The 25220-nt window shown below is 40.0% G+C and overlaps 5 protein-coding genes across 9 annotated transcripts in view; 2 read left to right on the forward strand and 3 right to left on the reverse strand.

The window, feature by feature from the left end:
• Nucleotides 1-6529: 6529 nt before the first annotated feature.
• On the reverse strand, nt 6530-14599 carry LOC122536172 (tubulin--tyrosine ligase-like protein 12). 3 transcript variants are annotated; one of them, XM_043668321.1, is made up of 2 exons: nt 14361-14599; nt 6530-8866 (listed from the first exon to the last, which is right to left on the reverse strand). In XM_043668321.1, the coding sequence occupies exon 2, from the start codon at nt 8839-8841 to the stop codon at nt 6988-6990; it is 1854 nt and encodes a 617-aa protein (XP_043524256.1). In that variant the 5' UTR covers nt 8842-8866; nt 14361-14599; the 3' UTR covers nt 6530-6987. The 3 variants fall into 3 exon arrangements, with proteins under 3 accessions (XP_043524256.1, XP_043524255.1, XP_043524254.1); XM_043668320.1 differs by lacking the exon at nt 14361-14599 and adding an exon at nt 8973-9180; XM_043668319.1 differs by lacking the exon at nt 14361-14599 and adding an exon at nt 8972-9180 and having other exon boundaries at nt 6530-8858.
• LOC122536170 (nucleolar protein 12-like) lies at nt 9291-11732 on the forward strand. 2 transcript variants are annotated; one of them, XM_043668318.1, is made up of 4 exons: nt 9291-9424; nt 9628-10988; nt 11059-11366; nt 11453-11732. In XM_043668318.1, the coding sequence occupies exons 2-4, from the start codon at nt 9671-9673 to the stop codon at nt 11648-11650; spliced, it is 1824 nt and encodes a 607-aa protein (XP_043524253.1). In that variant the 5' UTR covers nt 9291-9424; nt 9628-9670; the 3' UTR covers nt 11651-11732. The 2 variants fall into 2 exon arrangements, with proteins under 2 accessions (XP_043524253.1, XP_043524252.1); XM_043668317.1 differs by having other exon boundaries at nt 9297-9428; nt 9633-10988.
• LOC122536177 (cysteine-rich DPF motif domain-containing protein 1) lies at nt 11769-13602 on the reverse strand. Of its 2 annotated transcripts, none has more exons than XM_043668329.1 (2): nt 13523-13602; nt 11769-12203 (listed from the first exon to the last, which is right to left on the reverse strand). In XM_043668329.1, exon 2 carries the CDS (start codon nt 12200-12202, stop codon nt 11801-11803), a length of 402 nt encoding a protein of 133 aa, XP_043524264.1. In that variant the 5' UTR covers nt 12203; nt 13523-13602; the 3' UTR covers nt 11769-11800. The 2 variants fall into 2 exon arrangements, with proteins under 2 accessions (XP_043524264.1, XP_043524263.1); XM_043668328.1 differs by lacking the exon at nt 13523-13602 and adding an exon at nt 13179-13250.
• LOC122536173 (putative transferase CAF17 homolog, mitochondrial) lies at nt 12248-13722 on the reverse strand. The gene is made up of 2 exons (XM_043668322.1): nt 13572-13722; nt 12248-13476 (listed from the first exon to the last, which is right to left on the reverse strand). The coding sequence occupies exon 2, from the start codon at nt 13429-13431 to the stop codon at nt 12334-12336; it is 1098 nt and encodes a 365-aa protein (XP_043524257.1). The 5' UTR covers nt 13432-13476; nt 13572-13722; the 3' UTR covers nt 12248-12333.
• A 151-nt stretch (nt 14600-14750) lies between the features above and the next one.
• Nucleotides 14751-25220, forward strand: part of LOC122536169 (unc-112-related protein-like) — a 38705-nt gene continuing 28235 nt past the window's right edge. The window contains exon 1 of the mRNA XM_043668316.1: nt 14751-15279. Within this exon, the coding sequence (XP_043524251.1) occupies nt 15141-15279 (139 nt within the window). The 5' untranslated portion in view covers nt 14751-15140. The remainder of the gene's footprint in view (nt 15280-25220) is intronic.

Genomic DNA, 25220 nt, shown 5'->3' on the forward strand with positions numbered 1-25220 from the left:
TTAGCGTTCTTTAAGACAACGGACGGCTAGAAAATCTCGCGGAGCCTCGGAGAACGAAACGTCCAGGACTGAAAGTGCGAGAAATGGCCAGCTGGGTGCAAACAAGAACCGCATGACTAAGCAGTCGCGGTGATCAATATTAATGAAAATCAGACACGATGGCTGAGTGGCTGGAACTACTTGCGCGTAAAATACCGTTGTTGTCTTCTTTCAACCTGCCCGGACTAATCATAACTGTGCGATATTTCCGTTTAAATTAAATTCTGCCAACGACGCCGGAGCGTTTTGTTCTATCCTAACCTGCCCTTTAATTAAATAGTTGCCAGTTCCTTGGGAAACGTTTCTACATACATATATAAATGAAACGCGGTGAAACACTTCGAGTTTGATATCGGGATACAAACAACGTAGCAATTTCGTTTCCCCGGGTGTTTCGTTTCATTCCCTCCGCATCCACGGAGAGAAATTTTCTACCTCTTGATACGATTTACCCCTTGGTCAATCCTTGCTATTCTTTGCTACGAGTAAATACCAAAAAAAAAAAAAAAGATCGAAAAGAAAAAACCGTTGTTTCAACAAGGCGGAAATAATTTCTTTAAGAACGCAGGGATCCGTTAAGGGAGACGTTAAAGTGTCGTCGACGGAGGAGAAAGAATCGAAAATAAGCCGGGAGGGAAGCTTGCGAAAGTAAGATACGACGTAAGATACGGCGCAAAGAAAGGCAGAGAAGAAAAACATTGCCATCGAGATGGGAGGCGAGGATGAAATTAAGTGGTCGCGATTTTCCGAGACGGAGAGAGAGGGCAAAAAATAAAGAAAGAAACGAAGAGGCTACCACGGAAAGAGAAATCTCCGGTGGAGGCGTATCTTCGCAAGCTTTCAAAAACGCAGGAAGCTCGATTTCTGTGAACGTCGATTGAAACGGCACGACTTCTCCTATGCAAAGGTACGTACATTTTTGAAAACGTTCGCGGTCATCGTAGCCCACTTTTCTTTTTTTCTTTTTTCATATGTTTGTACTTTTCGCTTCGAGGAAGATTTAGAGACGAAAATCGGTCGACGGACACTTAGACGAACAGGTTGACCCGCAATTAACACGCGACCCTTTCTTTGACGCGTAGTGTGTATATTTCCAGTGAAAGCGCGCGCATCTCCTCTCCACTCGGCGTTGGCCGTGCAGCTAAAAACGTGAATCGAGATGGACTGGCTAGAACTGGAAGTAGGAAAAAAGAAAAGCGAAAGCGGCGACGTTAATTGCGCAATGCAATGGCCGAGTGGTGGCGACCCTTTAGAGAGGCTTTCTAAGAGTGTTCTAAGAAGCGAGCTGAAAAGGATGGCGACGGTAGAGTCAGACGCTTACGGACCAACGCTTGCGGCCCAGTGTGCTCCTTCTGGCCGTTTCAAGTGGCGCACATAATGTAACCGCCAGTGTAATGAAGCTTTCGTGCATTTCCTCGTGATAATCACTACTCGAGTGAGTGCTACTCGTTCGCGTAAGGGAGACGAGAGCACAGACCTCACCGTCCTCTTTATTCGCCAACGAACGTTTCGATTCACGTCGTTGCGACGTTCAACCAAATTTACCGGGGGACACGCGATGAAACGCGACTGAAATCGAATCTCGAATCAACGAAGAGAACGCAGTTCCCGTTGGAGATAGGGGAGGAACTTACAGCTGAATTCGTTCGTTCGAGTGTTGGTCGATTTCATCGACGCTACGATTCTGATCGACTCGGTCGGAGTTTCGTCGATCTGTCATTTTCAAATACGAATCGACGAGAGGAAACGTACACCACGGGACGCAACGTGGGGTACTTTGTACAGCCAGATTCGGGGAGAAGAAGCATCAACGCAGCAGGGGAAACTTGGATGAAACATGGTGCAAACGCGGTTTAATCCCCGGATTTCGGGACGTTTTAAATTCCAATTATAGACCGAGAGGGAAGCTCGCGCGAATCACGTCGCTTGTACGTGTAAATATGCGCTTCGATTGTCCGGTCGGTCAATAAAATGCTGTATTCTGAATATATGTCCTGGCAACCGGGGGGAGCCGATGTCACGCGGGTGGGAGGCACCGCTAATAATTAAATGCCAGCCGGATTGGTCCGAACGTTGTTTTAATCCTGTCATTACCCACAATGACGATAGTACCTACGCCGCGGTCATTCATTGAGGCGAGTCAATTACGGGAAAGCATTATCGAGTTTCGAAGGGTGTAAAACGGAAATAATGATATTTTGATCGCGACCGGCCTCTACGTGCTTTTCGATCGCGCCCGCCCCGGTGTAAAGCCCTTTGTCAAAGTGACGAAGCAACAGAGAATGTGTGCACGGTCAAACGCACCGCTGATTTATGCACACCGACAAGTATTCGTCAACGAATGTGATCCGGCCGAATCGATCGAACCGATTTGATTGATTTAATGAGAATTTCCTCCAAAATAAAGAAGTCCGGTTTCGCCCAGTCCTCTCGTCCATAAAACCGTCCGAAGAGGGGGAGGGCGGGGTGGAGAATTATTTCGTTAAACTCGATATTCGGGATAAATTCTCAACACGTCCACCGAAATAAATGTCCTTTCAGATTACTGACAACCGACGTAAAAACTGAGGAGACGATAATCCTATCGATCACCGGCGAAACTATTTGAATGCAGAGTTTCCAGGATATAAAATATCGCGATATAGGTATCCCCCGTCGACGCGACTTTCACCACACCTCGCTGGCGCGCAGACCCTTGTTTTTATTGGTATCGCGCGGCGATGGTAATTAATAATAGCGCGATGCCTACCGGTGCGGTGGTCCGATCCATATAAGGTACATTGGCCGTGATTTATGGGAGCATAATGAAGCCTGTTCTCAGCAGCAGCAGCAGCAGCAGCAGCCGAGAACCGACAGGATAGAACAGACGGTTGAAGGCCTATCAGCAGAGATGCGAAGGATGGGCAAAGAAGGAGCTGGAAGATACTTCCTCCTTAAGTGCAATAACGCGTGTCGGATTAAGGAGAGAGAACTCCATCTGTTAAAGATGTCTGACATTGTAGATCAGGCATCGTACGTTCAAAATTACTCGATTATTTTGCTGATGAAAGGGAGCTAATGCGTCTAGAGCAGCGCGTTTCGCGAAATCGTCTCTTGCATGCTTGCTGTTTTCCTTTTTCTTTTTTCCTTTTAGCTTAAGGACACGTGACTCGAAATTCTATTACGATTAAACGCAAAAGTTGCGCTCGTGAAATGAATTAAATATTGCCAAATGTCACTTGAAAAACACAGCGGCAAAATATCAAGTAATGATTTTTCACGAAATTGAAAGGGCAATAGTTACGGACGAGGGATCAGAGGATTATCCACGTAACACGAAATAAGGTAGCGTCGTTTTAAAGAAATTCTGCTCTTAGGAGGGAACAGTCGGAAGAAATTGGTTTTGACGAAAATTTATGCAGGGTCGAATGGCCGGACACGACATCCACGAAGGAACGCCGCACCGTGCGGCTTGTTTTATATTCCGTGGTTGGATAGCACGCAGCCCCGTTCCTTCTTTCCTGGATGGCTCTTTTTAAAAATTTACAAGAACGATGTACAATCGACGTCCCTTCCCGTCGAATAATACCGGAGATGATGCGACGTATGTACGTCGTAAAAATTTTGCCACCGGGGCAGATTCGTCGGTTAGCTTCATGTGGAAATCAAATTACACGGGCGTTGAAAAAAAAAAAAATTGACGGAGCGAGGCGATCTCCAATCTAGTTTTAAGTAAATACGAGAACAAATTTGCAGCTACAGCAAATTCTTCGGTGCTCGTTGACGAACCGTGGCAGTTAAGTAACGTGCTTCTTCGGGCATTAGCTAGCGAGAAAATTTACATCTTCAAAAACGAAGGGAACGAGCGGAAGGGATCTCAACGATCCAGTACGAAGGTGATAAAAAGTCATCTCAGGCGGTGTGTTGGCCAAACGAGTTCTACCTCGAAAAAAGAGAGAGAGAGAGAGAGAGAGAGATACTTTTTACAACGTTGTTTCGCAATTTCCTCTGAACAAACTTGCCCCGTAATGGACTGCATACATCATACTTATTCCGCATGAAATAACAATTAGACGCATTAATTAACAATAAACGAGGATTTCAACGGGCCGTGCGTCGATAAAGGTACCCCACTGATATCTCGTTCCTCGAGTCGTAAAACGCAAGTCCGCTCGTGTGTATTCGGGGGGAGGTTGCACGGCCCCCACGTCGCCAACAGAATCCACTCGCAAAAAGGAACGAGTCTCGCCGAGTTCCTCGTAACAATGCAGACTACTTTTAACGCGCGCAACCTCCCTGCGGAACATGCAAGGCAATGACATTTATCGCGCTAGGAAATTCGTGTGCTCCTCTAATTGCGTGTACTTTTATTCTTACATTTTCACTAGGGTTCTTTATTTTTTCGCGTTTCGCTTCCTTCCAGCCACGGTCGTGCAATTTCGAAAAGAACGCCGTTACCGGCTACGCCCGCAGCCTCGAGGATCTCGAACTAATTTCGCGGTGGCTAACTATTTTTAGGCGACCGTGAGACCGAACGTTGAAAAGGCATTAAGCAAAATGGAGAATTACTCGCGTTCTTCGTGTCCGCGATTAAGCGTATTCTTCTCTCCCGCCGGGGCAGGAAGCCTTCGAACTCGTTCTCGAATAATTATACCAACGGCATACCGGTAACCGACGAAATTCTTCGCCGGCCGGGCGCGAGAAGGGTCGAAACGAAATTACCAAATTACCCGGAGCGGCAAGAAGCACGAAATTGCCGGTCGAAAGAGCCGAATCGACACTCGCAACGAGAGAAATAACAGACCGATGTGCCCGCTGGAAATAAAGGGGCCAACGCAACGCAACGATCGTTCCAATGTCTTGATATCAATCTTGTCGACGAGGGGTGGAGTAAGAATGGAAGGGTGAAACAGGGGTATCAACCACCAGACTGACGGCGTCGGTCAGACTGTCGTTACGACGCGAACAAAAAGAAAGAAGATGCCGACCAAGGGTTAAGGTACGAGTGTGGGAAACAAAAGGAGAAAAACTCGGGTGAGGGTCTCGCGAAACGGAAATTGGTCGCGGTCGCGAAACGACTCTCACCCTCCCGAGCCCCGCGACGCCCTCGTTATCGACGTCCCTGTACGCAGAACTCATTTGCTTAATTGCCATGATTACCAGCAACACCGCCGTGCTTGGAGAAACACACTAGGAGTTTCAGTAGAAGAAAGTGGTTACCACCCTTTTCAACCTGTGCGGCACGTGATTCATGGAAACGAATGTATAGTGATGTACAGACGTATATAAGCGGTGCGACTACCCCGCAGACGTAACATTCGGGAATGTATGGTACGACAGAACGATGCCGACTACCTGGAGCCGCACGCACTACCCCCAATCGAGGCTGAAATGTAATCGGACCGACGAAAAAAAAGAAATGAAGAATCACGACGTAGCGTTCAACTTGTGGGATTTGTTGCTTTTTATCGACTTCTCAAAACTGCGTAAAAAGCGTAAATTGTTTTATACTAGCTGATCCACCGCGAATAGAAGACTCACTCCCAATCGAACTTATTTATTGTATAGCATTTTTAGCTAAAGAAAAAATTTCGAGGGAATCTAACACCTGTCAAAGATTATGGACGTATGGATTAGATACATCAAGTCGATTGAACCGTTCTCTCAGCTCTGTTTTACATCGACCTTCCGTCTCGATATATATTTTCTTCATAAAATAATCATAATTTAATATCCGCTAAATCAAACGGAATAGCTTAAGTAAAATAGCTGTACGTTATCCGAGCGTGTAACGGCATTAAAATCGAGCGCCGATACGTTTGTGTTGTATAATTACGTGAGGCGAGCTTTGTGATAGAAGGTCCGGAGACAAAGCTTTTTCAATTGAGTACAAGCGCCACAAATCTCGTTTCGAAATAACCAAATAACGAGCGGAACGATAATTAACAAAATACCGCGGCGTGAGCTCATTGTTGTTGCGAAACGATTGTCAGTAAAACGTGATTCGACTAACAACGCCGCAAAATGAAATAAAGAAATAATCGTTGCGGTTGATTATGCCTTCGCACGCGAGATGAAACTGCGAATTATATTTGTACATATACGTAAAAACATAAGCTGGTGTGAAAGTTTTCAAATTCTATGGAGATCAACGACAATCACTGTTGGAAAACAAAGTAACTCGCATAAAAAATATAGGTAAATAATACAGTCAATTTTCTAGCTACCATTTGAAATCCAAAGGTTACCGATAAAATCGCGTCGTCACGCCGACAGCATAAAATAACACGATAAAAGGCTGCAGCTATGTAAAAATAAATGTACACGGTAGAAATAGAACGACGAAAATAACCGAGGAAAATAAAAGCGGTCGTTGAATTTATAGATCCGATGCAATATTTTCAGGAAGCTTGACTCTCCATTTAATATATCCGGGGTAATTGAAAAAAATCAACATGGAATATTCAACATGAATGGATGATCGAAGAAATAATTACGGTCTATTTTGTATGTTTCGATATGTCAATTTTTATTACGTATTCATCGTGCTCTCCCGGGGAAGAATGATATCGTTTGAAAAAAAAAGTTTGGCATTATCGTTATGCGTTTCTTTCTGCATTGATTATACGCTCGTGAGTACGTGATGACCAAAGTGAGCTGTCGTGTAACTGTTCCAATTGCCCTCTCGTTTATTATTCCATTAGGTACTACAGTAGTCTTCCCGTTGTGGCGTCAAGTTATGGTAGATACAAATTATTTATGCGTCAAATATACCCTTAACGTTCGTGTATGCAGATTTACTGTCAGCTACTTCAGCTCATTACTGCATACGAAATGCAAGATTCGCCTGCTTTGAATAAATAATTGTATTTGGTCACAATGCTCATCACGAAACGACCGTTAATAGTTTCTCCATATTTATAGTTCGAACATACACTTAGGCCACCGTACATCGATTATAGAGGAAATTTAATTCTGTTCTTTGGACACATCGTGAAATACTTTGGGATTATCAATGTCCAAAAACAAGCATTTGAATATGTCGTTGTAGAAATTTGGATAATATTCGCAAGCTCGTTTACAATCAGGCGCGAAATTAATTTCCAATAAGACGGGCTGTATCGTTTTCTCTTTCCATTCGAGGATCAAATCGATCGCGTATACAGCCCTGCTTTGTGGACTTTCCGCAATTCCTTTCGGTGGTTTTTCCTGGATTGCAGCCTCGAAAACCTCCTTGAATATGTGAAAGATTTTTGGCTCGACATATTCTTTCCATGAAAAGTCGGGGTATTGCTTCTCCCAGTCTAAAATAAAGTTCGCACACTTTACGTGACAAAGTGGCGTATCCTCTGAATAATTCATAACCGTAAAATGTTGTTCGTACACGTCGAAATTATTTAAAGCGAATTCCTTATTCGCAAATCTCAAGAAAAAGTTTTTATAGGCAAACACTTTTAGAGGTTTCACATGCTTAAGCATTACTACATATCGTACATCGAACTTAACTTTTCCAATTTCCGGCCTTTTGTATAAAACTGGATTCGTGATATATTTTTGTGCAATCTTCGGTCCTGTGCTGGGCAATCGTAAAATATAGAACAAATTTTTTGTAATGTGTGTGTCTAATCCTCTAGCAAGATTCCAAGGTTTACAAATCCAATGATTATCTAAACCCATTGATTGTCTTTGTTCAAAGTATGCAACAAATTGCACTAATTCTGTACTTAAATTGAAAGTAGTTGGTAGCCACGTTGGATAAGTTTCAAGTGTATCAGGAGCGAAGTATTTTTCGCCCGCCTTTCGTCTACATACAATCGACAATAAATCTTTAATAGTCAGAACATTTTCAAATGGAAATTGATTCACAAAAACATGGGGCGATCGAACGCTCAGTTCCTTATATTCCTTAAAATGTGAAGTGTACCACAAAATATCCGCCTGATGTTCATTAGTAACAATTTCAAATCCAGGGTCGTCTAGATATTCATTTACATATGCATACTGTGAAAAAACTTTCAATTTCATACCATTATGCTTTCGACATTTAATGTCTATTATTTCTGGTAAACTTTCACGAATATGACCTGCTAAAAAATAATGTTCGTCTGGTTCTACTTGTAAAAAATCTTCTTTGATAAATGATGTTTCTATCCAAGGTAACAATAAAGCTTTCCGATTTCTTTTGTTAATTGTTTGGCCTTCTACAAAGTCTCTCGTGACTTCTTTGTCGTAATCAACATTTTCTATAGGAAACAAAAGAGTATAAGTAACACCATCTGGTAAATATAAAAATGGCACTGTTCTAAAGTTGGGCTCATCACTATGATTTATTGCTGATCCAACTTCATCCATAATATACCAAATTGGCATTTTATCTTCTATTGATCCAGTACTTAAAGAAAAAGATTGATTGTATCTCCACAGTTCGTTTAATACAAAATCTATTTTTTCATCTTTATTTGCATCAGTACCAAAACCCATTAAGGAACACATACGATCTAACAAATCTGGTATAGTTGATAAATTTTGCTTGGCATTGTTGACATCATATGTCCATGCATGATCTATCAAAAAAATATTATTTGAGTCCTCAGCAGAAATACCTTTTTCACATGAAACAAAGAGCTTCCAAACAGGATCTCTTAAATCTTTCTTATCATTGTCATAATCAATTTTCATCAATTGAAACATCAAACCAGAATCAAACGTTTGACACTGAAGTTTTTTAAATAAAGTTTGCCAGAATATTCTTGGTACCCCAGAAGATTCTAATTGAGGTTGATGTATTTGAAGAAAAGTATGAAACAATTCTGTTTCGTCCATTATACATAAATAAAGTATATGTAATCTGAAACATGAGGAATGCAATCACATGACACCTTGCACTTAGTTCACTAATTAATCCAATTCTATAAAAATTATTATAGAAGGATATAATGTCGACGAAAATTTACCTAAATCTTCCTCAAAAATCAATATATTAATTTGCGTAACGAACAATTATATAAATTAAGAATCTTGCAAGATCATAAAAGTACTGTAAAACATAACCTCTTCTTCCAGATTGGTATAATATTTACACATAACATTGCAATAAATCACATTTAGTAATACAACATATGTATATATTTATTTTGTAGTTAGTGTATTTATATTTTATAACAATTATAAATATAATTAAAAACTGCAGTATTAGTTGTTAGATTCATAGGGAAATTTTGTTTGAAATGTTCTGACGTAGAGAATTCTGTTTTATGTTAGTACGTTGACATTTAAAAACGATACAAAACATTAATGGCTGAGTCTGTCCTTCCTGTTAGCGCTTAAAACGTTTTCACTCTGAGTCGGTATATTGAGATTTAAAGAACTGTTTTTTGACGGTTTATCTTGTATGCACGCACTTGTGGTAAGTGTTTAATATCATTTCTTATCAAATATATCAATTTTAATAACTGATGATTTAATACTTTGTATCAAATCAACTTTGATTTAACTAGTGCATAATGTACTACACGTGGAATTAGCGATTTTATGAAATTTAAATTATTTGAAACAGAATAAGAATAATATATATATAAAACTTTAATTATTTTTTTGTATTTATAACAGAATAGCTTTCACTTTAAACGACTACATAAAGCTCTTAATAAAAATGGTTAAACCACTATTAAAGGAAAATAAAGATTTAACTTCTAAAAACTTTTTAAACACACCGAAATATGGATTTATACAAAAGAAGAAAAATCAAAAATTCAAACAAACACCAACTGGAAAAGTTTCATTGATTAATAGATCGAAAATGCCAAATAATAACAGCATGGAAAATAATACACCTCAGAAAATGGACACAAAACTAAAAAAGAAGGATATTAAAAAGCAAGAAGAATCTACAAAGAAACAATTCAAGAAAAAGAATTCAATAGAAGCCGAAGAGAATGAATCTGATTTAGATGACGTTAATGAAGGAATTGTATTACAAAATAGCATAACGGAAAATAGTGACGAGACTCAATCATCTGATGACAGTGAAAGCGAAGAAGAAACCTTGCCAAATATTCTTGGAACCAGTCTAGCTGATGAATCTGATGATGATGATGAAGATTATGAAGATGACAAAAAAGTACAAACAAAGGACAAGTACAAAAAAAATACAAAGAAAGGATTAAAAATGTTTGATGGAGTAAAATCAAATAAGAGCACTGATTACATTGATGATGTAGAAGATTTTACAACTGATGACAGTGATGATAAAGATAACACAGATAGTGATGATGATAGTGATGATGATAGTTATGAAGATAGTAGTTATGGAGATAGTAGTTATGATGAAGAGGATGAGGAGCTGGGAGAAGGAGAAGAGGATGAAGAATCAAAGAGTGAAGAAGAAGATGAAGAATCAGAGAGTGAGGACGAGGCTAATGAATCTTTGGGTCTAAAAGTACTTTTGGGTAATAGTATTGCTGATGATGATGATGATGATGATGATTTTGTTGAGCCAACTGATAATGATGAAGATGACGATATAAGTGATGAAGAAGATGAAGAATCAGAGGAAGAAAAAGTTGAAAAAAATAATTCAATAAATAACTCTGATGTAGAACATTCTTTAGAAGATTTAAAAAAAGATAAACGAACAATTTTTGTTAATAACCTCCCAAAGAATGTTACAAAAAAAAAGGTAGAGAAGTTATTTAAGAAGTTTGGGAAAATTGATACTATACGCTTAAGGGGTAAAATACCAAAATCTTTAAATATATCGAAACGAACTGCAGCTATCACAAATGATTTACATTCTAAATTAAAAACAATTTATGCATTTGTTAAATTTGAATCTGAAGAGTCTGTTAAAAAAGCTTCATCTTTAAATGGAAAAATATTTGAAGGAAATTATTTAGAAGTGCGTGCAAGTCACAAATCAGATAATGAATATGATCCAAAAAAAGCTGTATTCATAGGAAACTTACATTTTAGTAAGTAAAATATATCAGGATAAAAATAAGCATAAGATTATCTAATACTATAATACATTATAATTTTCAGATATTGACATTAATACAATTAGGAATCATTTTAAACAATGTGGTGAAATAGAATCTGTGAGAATAGTTCAAGACAAAGACAGTAGAGTAGGCAAAGGATTTGGATACGTTAATTTTAAAAGCGAGGATGCTGTTGCATTAGCTTTAGAACTTAATGGCACCACAATTTTAAATAGAGAAGTTAGAGTAAAACCATATATTGATCAACATAAAAACAAAGAAAGAAAACATGGAAAGAGATCACATTCTGCAGAAGATAATCGCAGTTCTTTACATAAAAAATCAAAGAATGCAGAAGTGCCAGTAGAAGTATGTAACTTAAAAAAATATTGAATCATAAATCAGTTGTTTAACCTTTAATGTTTTATATATATATATGTATACATATTTTTCAGGTCCATAGTAAAGAAAATGCTAAAAAAGAAATAATGAAACAAAAACTTGAAAGAAGAGAAATTAATCCACAAGAAGGAAATAAGTTTCAAGGCCAAAAAGCTGATGGAAATCAAAAGAAAAGAAAAAACAAATTGGACAAAAAGAAGAAATTTCTGGCAGAAAAACTTATGGCTAAACCTAAGAAACCATTAAATTAAACAGTGCTGCTAACATGTTCAAAATGATTGAATTTTAATTGTGGAGTAAGAAAAAATATAAAATCAAAGCAGTTAAGTGTTATTAAAATTTTTTAATTGTACCTTTTTAAATGTCGAAGCAAACATTTAATATTCAATAAAGTATTTTTTTTATGAATCTTTCTCCTTTATTAAATTCTTTATTTTCGAATGCAGTTGTGATGGCAAATTCTGCATATTATTTGATGCGCATTTTAAGCAAAGCCGTTTCCCAAAATATATACTGCATTCTAAACATACAGTTTTCTTACAAAAATTACAATCAGCTCCTAATACTAAAACTTCTCCTTTATTTGGCAAACTAAAAGGATCTTTCATGATATAACACTCTTCTGTATAACTTAATTGCCGTGAGAATGGCGCTTTGATACCCTTGAAATCAAAGCGTTCTTCTAATGAACAATAAGAGCACTTAAATACTCCAGTTGCAACTTCCTGAACTGCCGATGTTAAACCTTGACTGTGCTCAATAATAAGAGTTTTATCCATAGATGTACTAGCGATAGATTCCATCCTATAAAGTAGCATCAATGGAAAATAATCTATAATTTTTTCTGGCAACATATTTATTTTATAATTATAGATTACAATTTTATATATATATACATATATACAAACATTAAAGAGTAATAAATTAAAAACATTTATTTCTTTTTATTAACTGAAACTTTTTGCGATTCTTGAGGCCACCACATAGGCTTTAATACTTTTAATCTAATATTTGATATAGTAAGAGATTGAGCATTCAGAGATTCAATAATTCGCATTAAACCCAATCCATATTGACTTTCAATTCCCCTAAATTTACCTACTGCATTACCAGATTCATTAACAATTTTATCATCATATAAAAAAGATTTATTAGGAATTTCATTAAATAATAGAGGCATTAATCGTTTTCTTACAACACCAGTATGGTAAGTACGAGCTGTAAGTTCCTGACCAATGTAACAACCCTTATGAAAACTAACACCGTGCAAATAATCACAATTTACTTCTAGTGGCAAAGCTTTTCCTGGTGGTAAATCTTCAATACCTTCTGGTACACCAAGTTTATACCGAAATGCTTTGTAATTCAAGTTATTAGTAGAATCTACTACATCTGAATTCAAGTGCTTTATTATCTCTTGTCTCTCAATTGTAGATGCTGCTAAAATTCTAATGCCCAAATCAGAAAGTCTAGGATCTTCGTATATCATAATATTCTTAACTATTTTGCTTACTTTATTATTAAGAGTACCACATGGAAATATCAAACCTTCAAGTTTTTGTTTATTATTATCATTATGCTTATTATTCATATACTGAGTAGGATCAAAGTATGCCCAAACATTTATTTTATCTCCTAAATGATCTATATCTATTTTTCTTCTAACACGATATATTTTTAAATGTTTTTGTAATGGTTCTGCAGCTTGTGAATCACATTCAACATAATATACATTATTTTCTTGACTTTTATAGATAATAACATCATACATTACTCTACCCTTAATATTTAAAAATAATGCATATATATTTGCTGCCCCTTCTTCGAAATGCTTCATATCATTTGTAATCAATCCTTGTAAGAAAACTGAAGCTTCATTTCCTCTGATCCGCAATAAACTTTTATTTTTTAATTGTTCTAAAATTCTGGGTGAAAATTCTGAAGAATTACATCTAATAAATTGCTTTTGTATCTTCCCAAATTTATTCAGTTTGCGGAATGGCAAAATAAATTTTTTTAGATGTATGATCATTGCAAATACTATCAGAATTACAACCAAATTTTATTCAAATTTGACCTTTACAAAAAAGAAAAATACATACAACTAATATAACATAACTAACCTTAAATTATATTTCTTATTTTTATTGAAGAAAATGTGGATAATCTTACGTTTTCATATGTTCAAATGATATTTCATAAAATCCTTTATGTCGTTACGAACGTTTAAACGAAATTTATGTATATAAATATTTTGCGTCTTTCAATCTCAATTCATGAGGAACTTAACATGATAAAGTAGACGTGTAGGTAAAAGAAGAACTCTACAGTACACTTGCCTACTAGCGCTATCAGCAGCAATTGGTTGAATTATCGAGTTATATTTTTGCAAATAATATAGCATCAGAAATTTTAATTAATATTTGCTATCATTAGATACGTAGCCTAACAAATTTCGTTTCGAGAACTTGAAAAGCGAAGGTCTTTTCGTAGCTAATAATTACAATTGAAACGAGTATGTTTATGTTTATCACAACAAATCATAAAGAACGTAAGAAATAGTTGTATCACAGACATAGGTATATGAATACCTCGTCTGTAATTGAATTTTTTGGAAGTTGGTATTTCGGAACATGTGACACAAGGACCTATAAAATGCTTCGATGTAATCTATACCTCGATATAACGATATCCAATCAAAATTGACTTTACAGATTTGAAAACGCAATATTGTATATACGTTATAAGACTCGTTTAAAGATGAAAAAGAGATTAAAGTATTCAAATATTTTAAAATATTCTATAAATTTTTTTCTATAAGTCTTTCCATATTTGTTACAGAGTAGCAGTATATATATATATATATATATATATATATATATATATATATAAAAAAATCATAAAGAATTACATGCTCAACTTATTTCAAGCATCATAAAAAATAATTAACAAATGAATTACCTTGTTCAAAGAAAGGACTGGATACAGCATTTGAAAGATGTAAAATCTGGATAAGGAAGGTCCATACTTCAGAATGTGGTGTAGCAGTGTGAAGGAAGAAGGCAGCGGATTGGTGAAGAAAGAAGAGAGAGTCAGCGCGCGGAGCATCATCCACGAGAGGATCGAGAAGGACGACGAGCACTCAAAAGCAATGAAATAGGAAAGGAAAAACGACGAAACAGTAAGGCCACGATGTCGGTAGACACGGAGGGAAAGGAAACCAAGTTGTGTGACGGGTTACCGCACGCGCGAGACGCGACGGGGAGAGATCTGCGCGCGCATTCCAAGCGCGCGTTACTTGTAAATAGTTCTATTCTCGGCAAGAGAGTGTAGCCGAGCCGAGAGTGCACGGTCGACACCAGTCGAGGAACCAACTGAGACGTGAGGCCGTGGGGCTTGACGATTGGAGCGCCTCTATACAGTATTTGGAACGAATTTGTGCGAGTCCGATCAAGGCAACCAGTGTATCGCAAGTGCGCACACTTGGTCGGATCGAGTTTGCTCGAGAAGTTGTGAAATCTACTGGTACTGTAGTACCGATAGATCACAATTACAATTTGCTTCTTATTTCTGAGGTGTGTTCGCGGCGATGTCAAGTGCCGCGAAATCATGATTTCCGCTCCTTAGAACGAAATTTTCTTCTCGAAATCGAGTGTCCGGGACTGAAATATCCGTGTTTATTTCTGATTTGATTTTTTTTTTTTTTTTTTTTTGACATACGATCGATCGAGATCGAGAAACATGTATTCCGACGGTCATGAGGTGGACGGTAGCTGGGTGTTGTGTGTTTACGTGACCAATCTTCAAATGGAGAGAAGCTTACGAGTAAAAGGTGAACTGCACATCGGCGGTGTCATGCTCCGACTGGTTGAAGATCTCGGTGAGTCTTCTAAACTTATCGTTCTCTTTTAATATCGCGTAGGAACATCTCGGAGATTATTTCCCAAACGTGCGAAAAGCGCAAAAAAATTGAAAATTCAAATGATTATTCGTGATTAATTTATAACACGTGATAGATGAAAGTGTCACGTGATACTCTGTAAATTGTCGTACGCAGAATCTGAGAGCCACAGGCTATAAGGTTTTTTTTTTTAACGAAACATCATTTTGTACGTTTTTTTTAAAATATCGGATCCAGATCGGCTGCAGCATGTTGTTGAGACGATCGATGGACCTTGAAGCGACGGAATAGCAACAAGTTGCGGGATTATTAGCGTGTCGTTGTAAGGAACGCGACCGCTCGAGATGTGGTCTCCCACTACTGAAGAGAGCACGACTGAAGCGTGCATGAGAGTGGAAAAACTGGACGGCCGAACTAGTTTCGCCACGACGGACGTATGGACGCGACCCTTTATATGCTAAAAGAGCTCCCACAGCTCGGTAAAGAGACGAAAACACGTGAGACCGGCAACCGATTCTTACAATCTCGGCGCACGTAAAACCAACACCATATGCAGTCACCTTCGTCATTGATAAGCATAATCTAGCCGGTGTTTTATTCCTTGACGAATTACTGACTTTTACCAATTTAGTTTATTCTTCCTTTTACCTTTTAAATCGTCGTTTCACGGTCTACAATTTACATCTTAATTCGTCAGGATCTTTATATAGAAATTTCTTACTTTCGATGATGCGACATGAGAGCTACTGTAGGTCAATACACCGGATAATTAGCCAGGTTGGGTAGTAGGATAGTTTTAGCTTCGACGAATTAGCCAATTTCGATCAATTGAGCGTACCGTGACCCACGTATATACGCATGGGCGAATAGACGAGAGAATATATATCGCAAGGCACGTTGCGGTCTGGTTCCAGCTGTTTCAAAAAGATATCGTGTAATTTCCGTGCAAGTTGTCCGTGAAATTTAACGAGACTAGTTTCTACCTTCGTTCGACACTCAATTATTTGTAACAGCTTATATCCGGTCATCACAAAACTACGGATAAAATTGGTAGTTTGACTAGAAAAATTTGTTCAACGATGAAATTAACAAGCTATATTGTATAGCTCTGGTGCTTTTCTTTAATAGGTAAAATAGCATGTATCTATTGGTTTATTTTCTCAGCATCGTGTACATAACACAGTAATTTGTACCTAGGAGCGATATCGATTTCCTTTTTTCATTCATTTGCTGCTTGTTTGATAACGCAAACAAGCATCGAGCGTATAAACCCTTGGTACGCGCCAGCCCGCCTTCTATTAGCCGTCAGTGTATTTTTGGTAGCATCTTATAAAGACTACATTTCCGTCTCTCTTGTCCCTTCGGTTAGGCGACAGAGAACGAGCCAGGCTTATTTTAACCTGCTGTTTCTTCCATTCGATTTTTCGAGTTGATTTTCTACTTCCACGTAGACGGCCGTTTCTCCTATCTTGCAAATTAAAAAAGATCTCCGGTGTTCTGCGTCTGTCCAATCTCTTACTCCTTTATTGAATTATTAAATCTCATCGTTTTATCTTTAACGAGGTTTTATGTCTTCTTTTTATATTCGACATTATATAAGTCAATCTTCCTTTTTGTGATTTTAACAGTTAAGTTAAGATGTTCTCCAATTTACAATGAAAACTGACTCTATATTAGGTGTTGCGGGCATAAATAACTGTTCTGCAAGTCACCGCAATGCAATTTTTGCAAACAATCGAACGCTTCTCTATGAAACTGTGCCACTCCGGGACGTGAAGCCACTTCCGGTGAAGGAAGATTTCAACTAGAGTTCAGTCGTTGCTCGTGCAGTGTGACAACGCGATAACTCGTATCTGAGAGATATGCCCTTTCTCTGTGTAACGATGATAATTTCACACGAGTACCGATATACCCACGCTTCGATACTTCGTAACTTTCCACTCTTCGGCAGGTAAAAATTTCACATCGATCGGATCGAAACGAATCTTGAGTTGCTCTTCGAGTTGATGAATCTTTTTCGAGAGAATAGAAGAGCAACGTTGCTTCGTCGATTGCACGTAGTCGAGTACCGAAACTGGGATCCAACCGGCGTGGAGGAAAGAGGGAACAGGTAAAGAAAAATCCGACGGTAAGAGCTTTTGTTAGGTGGCCCTTTCTTGCCCTTCCAGCTTGACAGGTTACCGTAGTCGTACAGGTGCTCGTCCAGCGCTTCGAACAGCATCGTGCCCTGCATCGTGACAAAACCCTATGTAAATATACCGGGTGTCTCGGCCAGACAGCAGTTCCAATCTCATTGTACGAAATCACGTAATCGAATAAATCAGGACGGCAAAAGGTCGACATTCTTCGAACCGAGGAGAAATGCATTGCGACGCTTACACACACGCGAGACAACACACTCGTTCGCCACTTAAACGGATGCGAACGCTTATAAATGGCGCGTTCGAGCGCAATGCATACGTTACGAGGTACTTCCCGTGAATATCTCTACGATTACATCGGTCGACTGTTTAGAACTGGTATTGGACAAAAATTGGTTAAAATTTATGTTCCCTGCACGGAACGGTCACTATGTATCTCTCTGGCATTTTGGACAGCAAAGTAAGACACACGCTACGTACATACGTTCCCCCTCCCTCCCCCATTCAGAGAGTTAATGTACTTTGCATGTGGGAACACTGCCATAAGAAAGCCGCGACATGGTAGACAACTGTAATACAACCATCGTTTAGCGATATCCACATTTTCTGTACACGACTTGAGAATAAAAGCAAGGCATCGCGCTGTTTGTCCGAATAATTAACGTTCATTGGATGGACACGTGCGTGAACACTGGCAGGGAAAAAGCGCGGAAAAAAGAAACTGGAGTTACTCGAAAGTACCGTTCATCAGTAAGTCGATGACAAGACTACATTCTTCTCGTGTTGCGATTCTACGAAATCGCAAGAGACCCTACCGGCGTTGCTGCAACCGCCACGGCCGCCGTCTTGGAACTTGGCTGCGAGCTGAGGCTACGTAACGAGTCGTTCGTTTAATTAACGAAACTGACAAGCGTGTTCACTTCATTATGAAAATTAAATTCGTCTTTGGGCGTGTTTAATCTCTTCGCTCTTTCGAGATTACCATAGTTCTCGCTGGCTTTACCTGCGACAATTTCTCTCGCTCGCACCAGTGGTTGGAAATTCCAAAGGCACGCGGCGGGAAGCCGAAGAAAATTCTTGGCGCGCGCTTTTCGTGGAGCGCATTTTCGTCGAAGCGCTCGGCACGATGCTAGAGAAATCGGTGGGATTTTTGTCGAGGGACGGTTGCAGAAAAGCAATTGCCCGGTACAGCCGAGCAGAGAAGAGAGGTGACAGGCTCGCAGGTGCCAATGTAGCATGGTTACGACATATACCATTCTGTAGGAGTCTGGACAACAAGCTAGGAAGAGAAGGAGAAGAGAGAGATCGAGGCTGCCAACGCTGCGTGGGCACACGAACACAGCGTCTCGTAGATTTTTCTTTCGTTTTTCTTTTTTTCTCGTTTACCCTGATCAACGATGAAGCCACGAAGACAAAATTCAGCGAGACTTATCCGAGAGCCACTTAACTCGAATTATCTGCTCGGCTTACGTGTACAGGCTCGGATTACCCGCTTCGTAATTTTATATTCCGGCTACTGGCTACCTCGTACGGTATGGTAACGCGGCCTTCTTACGAAATTGCGTCCGTTCGAGGGAAACCGACGAGGCGAAACGCCATTCTGACCCGCAGGATCTCCACTCGCGTTGGTGGCATTTCTTCTCCTAACTTTTTCACTGCGCGCGCGCGTATGCGCAACGTTGCGTAACACTCTTTAATTGGCATTTGTCGATTCCTGAATTCATCGAAACGATCCGAGTTTCTCGATGATTCAAGAACCGCCGGTGAGGTAATTTCTCTGCAATATCTAGTTGTTAAGTCATCAATCTTGTTAAATCATCTGCTCTTTGTATCTTACTTGTGTTACTGCTTATTTATTTCGTCTAAATTTTTCATTGGTCAATTTATCTTTTTAGTGAATGCAAAGATCGTATTTGCGTGCGATATGACATACTGTGTAACAGAAGGACAGGTTTTGGTGGGATCGTTCCTTGGCCGAATTTTGCTCAATATGGTATCCTCGTGCCCGATACCGGCCATTTCTCTCTCACCTTCTCACTCTCGTAAATTACCAGGTGCAAAAGAATCGGAGGCATTTATTGTAGTGCACTCGGGTCGTTTCGAGGCAAGGTCGCTCTTACGGTACTCGAACGAGGCTTCTTTTACCTTGAAGAACCTCCGTACGATCGTCGACGCCGCCTTCGTGCCGTTAACGCGTCGACGATTATTATACCGTGTATCACGTGTTTGATTATCCTACATTGCCATTTTACACGCGCATCTAGAATCAGTTCTTATCATTCCTGTATATTAAATGCCATATAATCTTCGAAATCGTTGTGCAGAAAGTATTAATTGAATCTTTTGAATATTCACATCTCTTATTTTGCACGGTCATTATTCCCAAGAGATAGAAGTTTCTGCTGTAACAATTTGATTACAATACTCGTAAACGTGCGCGAATGTGTCCGAGGTCTCAATTATAGTAGGATAGTATGAATTAATGCTGAAGGCAAAGTCCTGATGACGTAACGAATAACAGTAGATTATAGCATTGTACCATACCGAGATCGAGAAGTTAACATTCAACGTTGCCTTTCTTCTTGCCCGATTGTTTCTCGAGTTCCGAGATCGTGCTGGCAAGATAATTTCTATCGTTTGCACGTAGCTGTGAAAAATCGTTTCTGCTAGTTTCTATCGCTATGTTTCGCTCTTTCATAAACGCATTCTGCAAAAATAGACGTCGGTCGTTTATCATTGTCGGCCGAAACAACAGCTAACAATATATCCCGGAGCCGAACTATCTGCTTGATTATGGAAAGGAAGAAAGTGCGAAAGATTCATCGCTTCTTGGGGTCGTGGTAATCTTATTTGCGCGTGATATAGGATCGGAGCGATTACCACCGGGGCAAAACTCAGTCGCTCCTTGGAAGAAACTCAAGAAGATTAGCTACTTTGCTGTTCTCTACACGGAATTAGAGGCCGGAGCGCACGGAAATTCTACTCTGATTATTTCGATAGAAAATTATGATCTCGCAACGATCACGTTCACGCGTACGTGTTTCTAATAATTTCTAGCTATCCGGCGCGATAACCTTTTCTTCTAGCCTTGATCTCTCTTGCGAACGCTGCGCAAGATTAACTCGAACGCAGCAAAAAGACGATAATTGCTTTTGAATACTATCGATCATTCTTCAGCCGTTAAGCAGATATGCTAATAAGTTACACGCCGTTACTCGATATCGAACTTGTAATAAGTTGCCACTGTGTCGATAATCATCGATCGTGCCAATCGAGGAGTGGCACGATGGCCCGAACAATTTCTGCAATTGCTCTTTCAAACCTTCATTGTCGTGGAGGAAAATGATCGAAGGTAGTAGAAATTTATTCGTTTTGTGAGAGATCATCCATCACATTGGCAGCAATTTCTACCCGACGAAGCGCCAGCCATTCCTTTTACACGCTTCTTTCTCTGCGTTCGGTGACTCACAGCTGGGCTATGATACATACGTTATTCCAGTTTTAAGTTACATGATACTTACGATGTAGTCGCCGTGGGGACAGGCCACGATATCCGCACATTTTTTCCCGTGATATGAATAATTCGCCGAGGCGTGAGCGACGAGTCAGTTTTTAGCTTTAGTTTCACGTGTCGAGCGAACGTGTTCAGCGGGCTTTTCTAATTGGCGGCAGGCGCTGAATCATCCGCGACAGAGTAGTCCATTTTTAAGTAAATTGAGAACGAAGGATGTACCGCGGACTCGTCTCTGGCCAATTATCACTCGGATGGGCCGAAACGACTCTCAGACGGACGCTACTCCAGAAAAGATAATTACGTTCGATGTAAAACAATTCCGCGCAAAGAACTCGAACGTCTCTCTGCTCTGTTTAGTCGCCAGGCATCCTTGACTTGCAGATGAGCGTCACTCTTTCAGTTTCAAGCGAAACGTTTGAAATGAAATTCATTGTTAAGAATACGAGTTGTGCAATGGCTTTCCGTCGGCGACTAGTTTCTTTCTTTCTTTCTGTTTAAATGGTGAGTAATATACTTGGTTACAAGCCAGTAAATTTCCAGTAGAAATTTCGCAGGTATAATCGAAACGAGTCGTGGTTATGGTGTATCTAGCAGAATCAGATTTTCGATAGAGTTCGCCAACATTGCCAGTTGGCAATGCTCCAATAGAAACGACGGTAACGCAAAAAAGTTAAACTGAGTACTGATCGTGAGTCATCGGACAGCTGTTGACTCGCGAGTATTTACCATCTTTCAGAATTTTAGGAAGAAATTTTATCATCGACAGCCTCGTTGTTGCGACCATTTGGGAGTTTTACGAAAAATTACAACAATGAAACGAACGTACGTTTGTCAACGATATCCGTAGATAGAAATCTTATTGTACTGTTTATGACGTTCATGGCTGACAATTGAGGAAAGGGTTGCTTGTCCCTCGTTTGAAACGCGACGCCTCGGGATAACTGTTGCACGCGATACTTGTCTTAATCGTGGAACTAGCATACAAATATTAAGACCATAACGTGAAAGTAGCATAGAGCAAAGTAGATAGAAGACAACTTATGCAATAATCGCGTAGCAAGATTATGCCATCATAAATTTCCAACTGAGTTCTTCCTGAATTCTCGAATTCACGAGGATCAGCAGCTTCGACTTTGACGAGGAGGAAGTTTGACTTTAGTCGAACTTTATCGCGCGTGAAAAGGTGAAAGTATGCGGAGAAGAAACAATATTGGGACTGCCCCTGAAACGCGTTCCTTCGGATAAGATAACCGTTCAACATTGTTTTGCGATTAGATCTGAAGTGAGTGAATCCCGAGTATGAGCATCGACGAGTATTTTTCTTTGCGCGATACAAAGTTCCTTCTCTTTTCTGAAAATCTGTAAACATACGGAAACTAGGAAATATCTAGGAAATCAATTTGTTATTTATACAGATGAAACAAGTGTTACATTTGAGGCGGAGTAACCAGAGAATGATCAACTCTAAATACCGCGAATCGGCAGAAGGAATTGAAAGAGGAAACGATAATTCTCGTCACTGGATGGATACGCGCCGGAACCTTGACTGAGTGACTTCATTATTGTGGTTTGACAGCACGAAGAACGAAACTCACGAGGCAGAACTAAATCGGTTCAACGAATTCGTGACGACTAAAGAATGAACTAATGCGTAAGCAGAGGAAGACGAAATTCCATATACGTGCGGGAAACATGCAACAATTTCTTCGTCATGTGGCATTCAGGCATTCGCGATCTTTGTACGACTTATTAATGTGATTGTTCGGACACGCCTCGAGGACTTCGTCAAAATCAGTCACTCTCTGGGACCGAGAAATATCAAAGTTCCGTCGGATACAGCCTCGACTTGGGCAATGACGAGATCAAACAGACCACACCTCTATTAATAGGATCTTAGCGATGGCTAATATTTTAGAGAATGGTCCGACAGCTCACCGCGTAAGACCGTGATGTCATTTGAAAGTAAACACGAAATATCCGTAATCGTTATTTCTGCTATGAATTCAAAAATAATTTTTTCTTCTTCGAATTCTGTTTCCTACGCCAGTACGCGTAGTTGGCGCGAGTATTTCGTTTGGTTTATCTGATCAGCGGGATGCCAGCAGACGCACTGACGTCCTCTTCCTTCGGATTGGTCCTCCATTCCGATGGCGCCTTAAACGTAATATCTCGAGAATAAAGCAAGAAAAACCATGGATCGTAAAGTCACGAGTGCGTCCGGTCGCATGAGAGGAAAAAAAAAAAGCGAGACGAATGCTTCATATCGCGCGGCAATACGACTTCTATCGGCTATTAAGCTATATCAGAAAGGTCGGCCGATCTCTTCGGGGAAACGATTTCCCGTTGCACAGATTAACGAGAAGAGCCTAAGAAGATGAATGTAATCGGAGTGTGGCACTCGTAAATACGCTCCGCTGGCTTCAAATGACAATTCATTCGCGGCCCAGTGATTAATATTAAAATTATGATTAATACTCTTTAATGATTCAGCTGGCCGTGAAGAGTTGCGAAATCTCGCGTATAATAAAGACACGAATTGCTACCGAGAGTCTTTTCACGTTTGTATTTTATAAAAAAGCAAATTTTTTTATTTCAGAGGGATTTCGGAGGACCCGTTCCCTTTCCAACCGAAAAGGGTTCCTAGAACCACTTTTACGTGCTCGTAAAATTTTGATGTTCCACTCGGAACACCGCTTACTAGATTAGAAATTTTTTTCGATATCTCGACAGACCTCCGTTCTCGACATTTCTGTTAAGGTCAGTTTCTTTCATTCATTACACAATATCGGAAAATTTCTTTGGAAAGTTCGTAATCCCCACTAATCGACCCTGAAAATCTATTTCTTCATAAACATCACGAAGGTGTTTCCACGCGGGTTCGAGTGGAAGGACGTGAAATGTCAGGTGCGTGGGCGGTAGCCGCCTTTTCGATGCGTCTTTCCAGCTGCCTCGGCGAAACTGCGCGCACCTCTTTCCTGAGCAGCTATATAAGGCGAGCTTTCTCCGACTCGTTTTCGAAATTGTGACTCGGCGACTCCGTGGCCGGAACTTCGCGTCGAGTCGGCGATACGTACGGAGCAGAGAACGGCGCGCTAGAGACAATCGAAACGAAGATCAGGCAGATCTGCGTCGATCGTTCTCGATTACGCACGGTTACACGAGAGTGAACGGAAATCTCTCGAGTGGCTGTTGATTGGCGCAAGGACGCGGCGCGTGCAATTTGCAAAGGAACACGCACGCACACGCACGACAGCGGATCGTGTCGAGTCCACGAACACGAGACGTGGAAGGTTGATTGGGAGCACGAGGCCAATGAAATAACAGCCGACATCCCTATACTCTCGTGAATATTTCAGTGGTCGGTGAGCAGTTGTTTTTAGGCCGCGACCGCCAGCAAATTGGAGCAGCTCGACGAATGAGGATGCAGGTGCCCCTACAATGGATTGGACTCGTTTCGTCGACTTCCGAGAATCGGGTGCAATCACGTTGCCGAGTTTTTGGAAGCTAGCCATGCCTAACGACCGGTCACTTTTCTTTCGTCAAATTAATGCAAATCGCGAGCAAATAAAATAAATCGCGTAAATCGTCGAACGGGAGTAGTTGATCAATGGGAACGGTTGTTAGAAGTGAGCGTTAGCCTGCGCCGTTTGAAATTTATTCGCGCAACCGAACTGCTCCCGCGGCAATAAACAACAAATGGTGATTTAATTGAGGTTGATCGTTTGACTCGTACGGTCTTCCCATATGGTTCGAAGTACGCGAGACGTATATCGATCATGTCGGTGTATAAATCGTTTCTCGATCGTCCATTGGCCGTGCAATTATAACGGATGTGTCCTCCATCGTGCACATTACGACCGACATTCGACACCCGGTCAAACAAATGGAACAAATGGAGTCGCATACCGTGCCATGTGTATTTGCGTACTTCAGAATCGTTCCATTTTCTTCTCTCTCTATATACAGGGTGTTTCGTAACTTGTAGGATCCACTTCGGGAGCTGATTGTAAAATAATAAAAAAAAGTCATATAAATATATGTCCTATCTGTCTTCGTTTATGAGATATATAATGAACTTTCTGTTTTAATTACTTTTACAAAAGATGCTCGAAATGACCATCTTGCATTTGAAGACAAGCCTGCACGCCTCTTGTCATTCATCTAGTTACTCTCTCTCTCTATCGTTCCTGGTGTTTCTCGAATTTGTCGGAAGCTTTGCTCTATTCTATTTCGTAGTATTTCAGCATTTTCAATCGATGTTGCGT

The sequence above is a fragment of the Frieseomelitta varia genome, unplaced genomic scaffold (genome assembly GCF_011392965.1).
Source record: "Frieseomelitta varia isolate USP_RPSP 00005682 unplaced genomic scaffold, Fvar_1.2 scaffold_805, whole genome shotgun sequence".
NCBI lineage: Eukaryota > Metazoa > Arthropoda > Insecta > Hymenoptera > Apidae > Frieseomelitta > Frieseomelitta varia.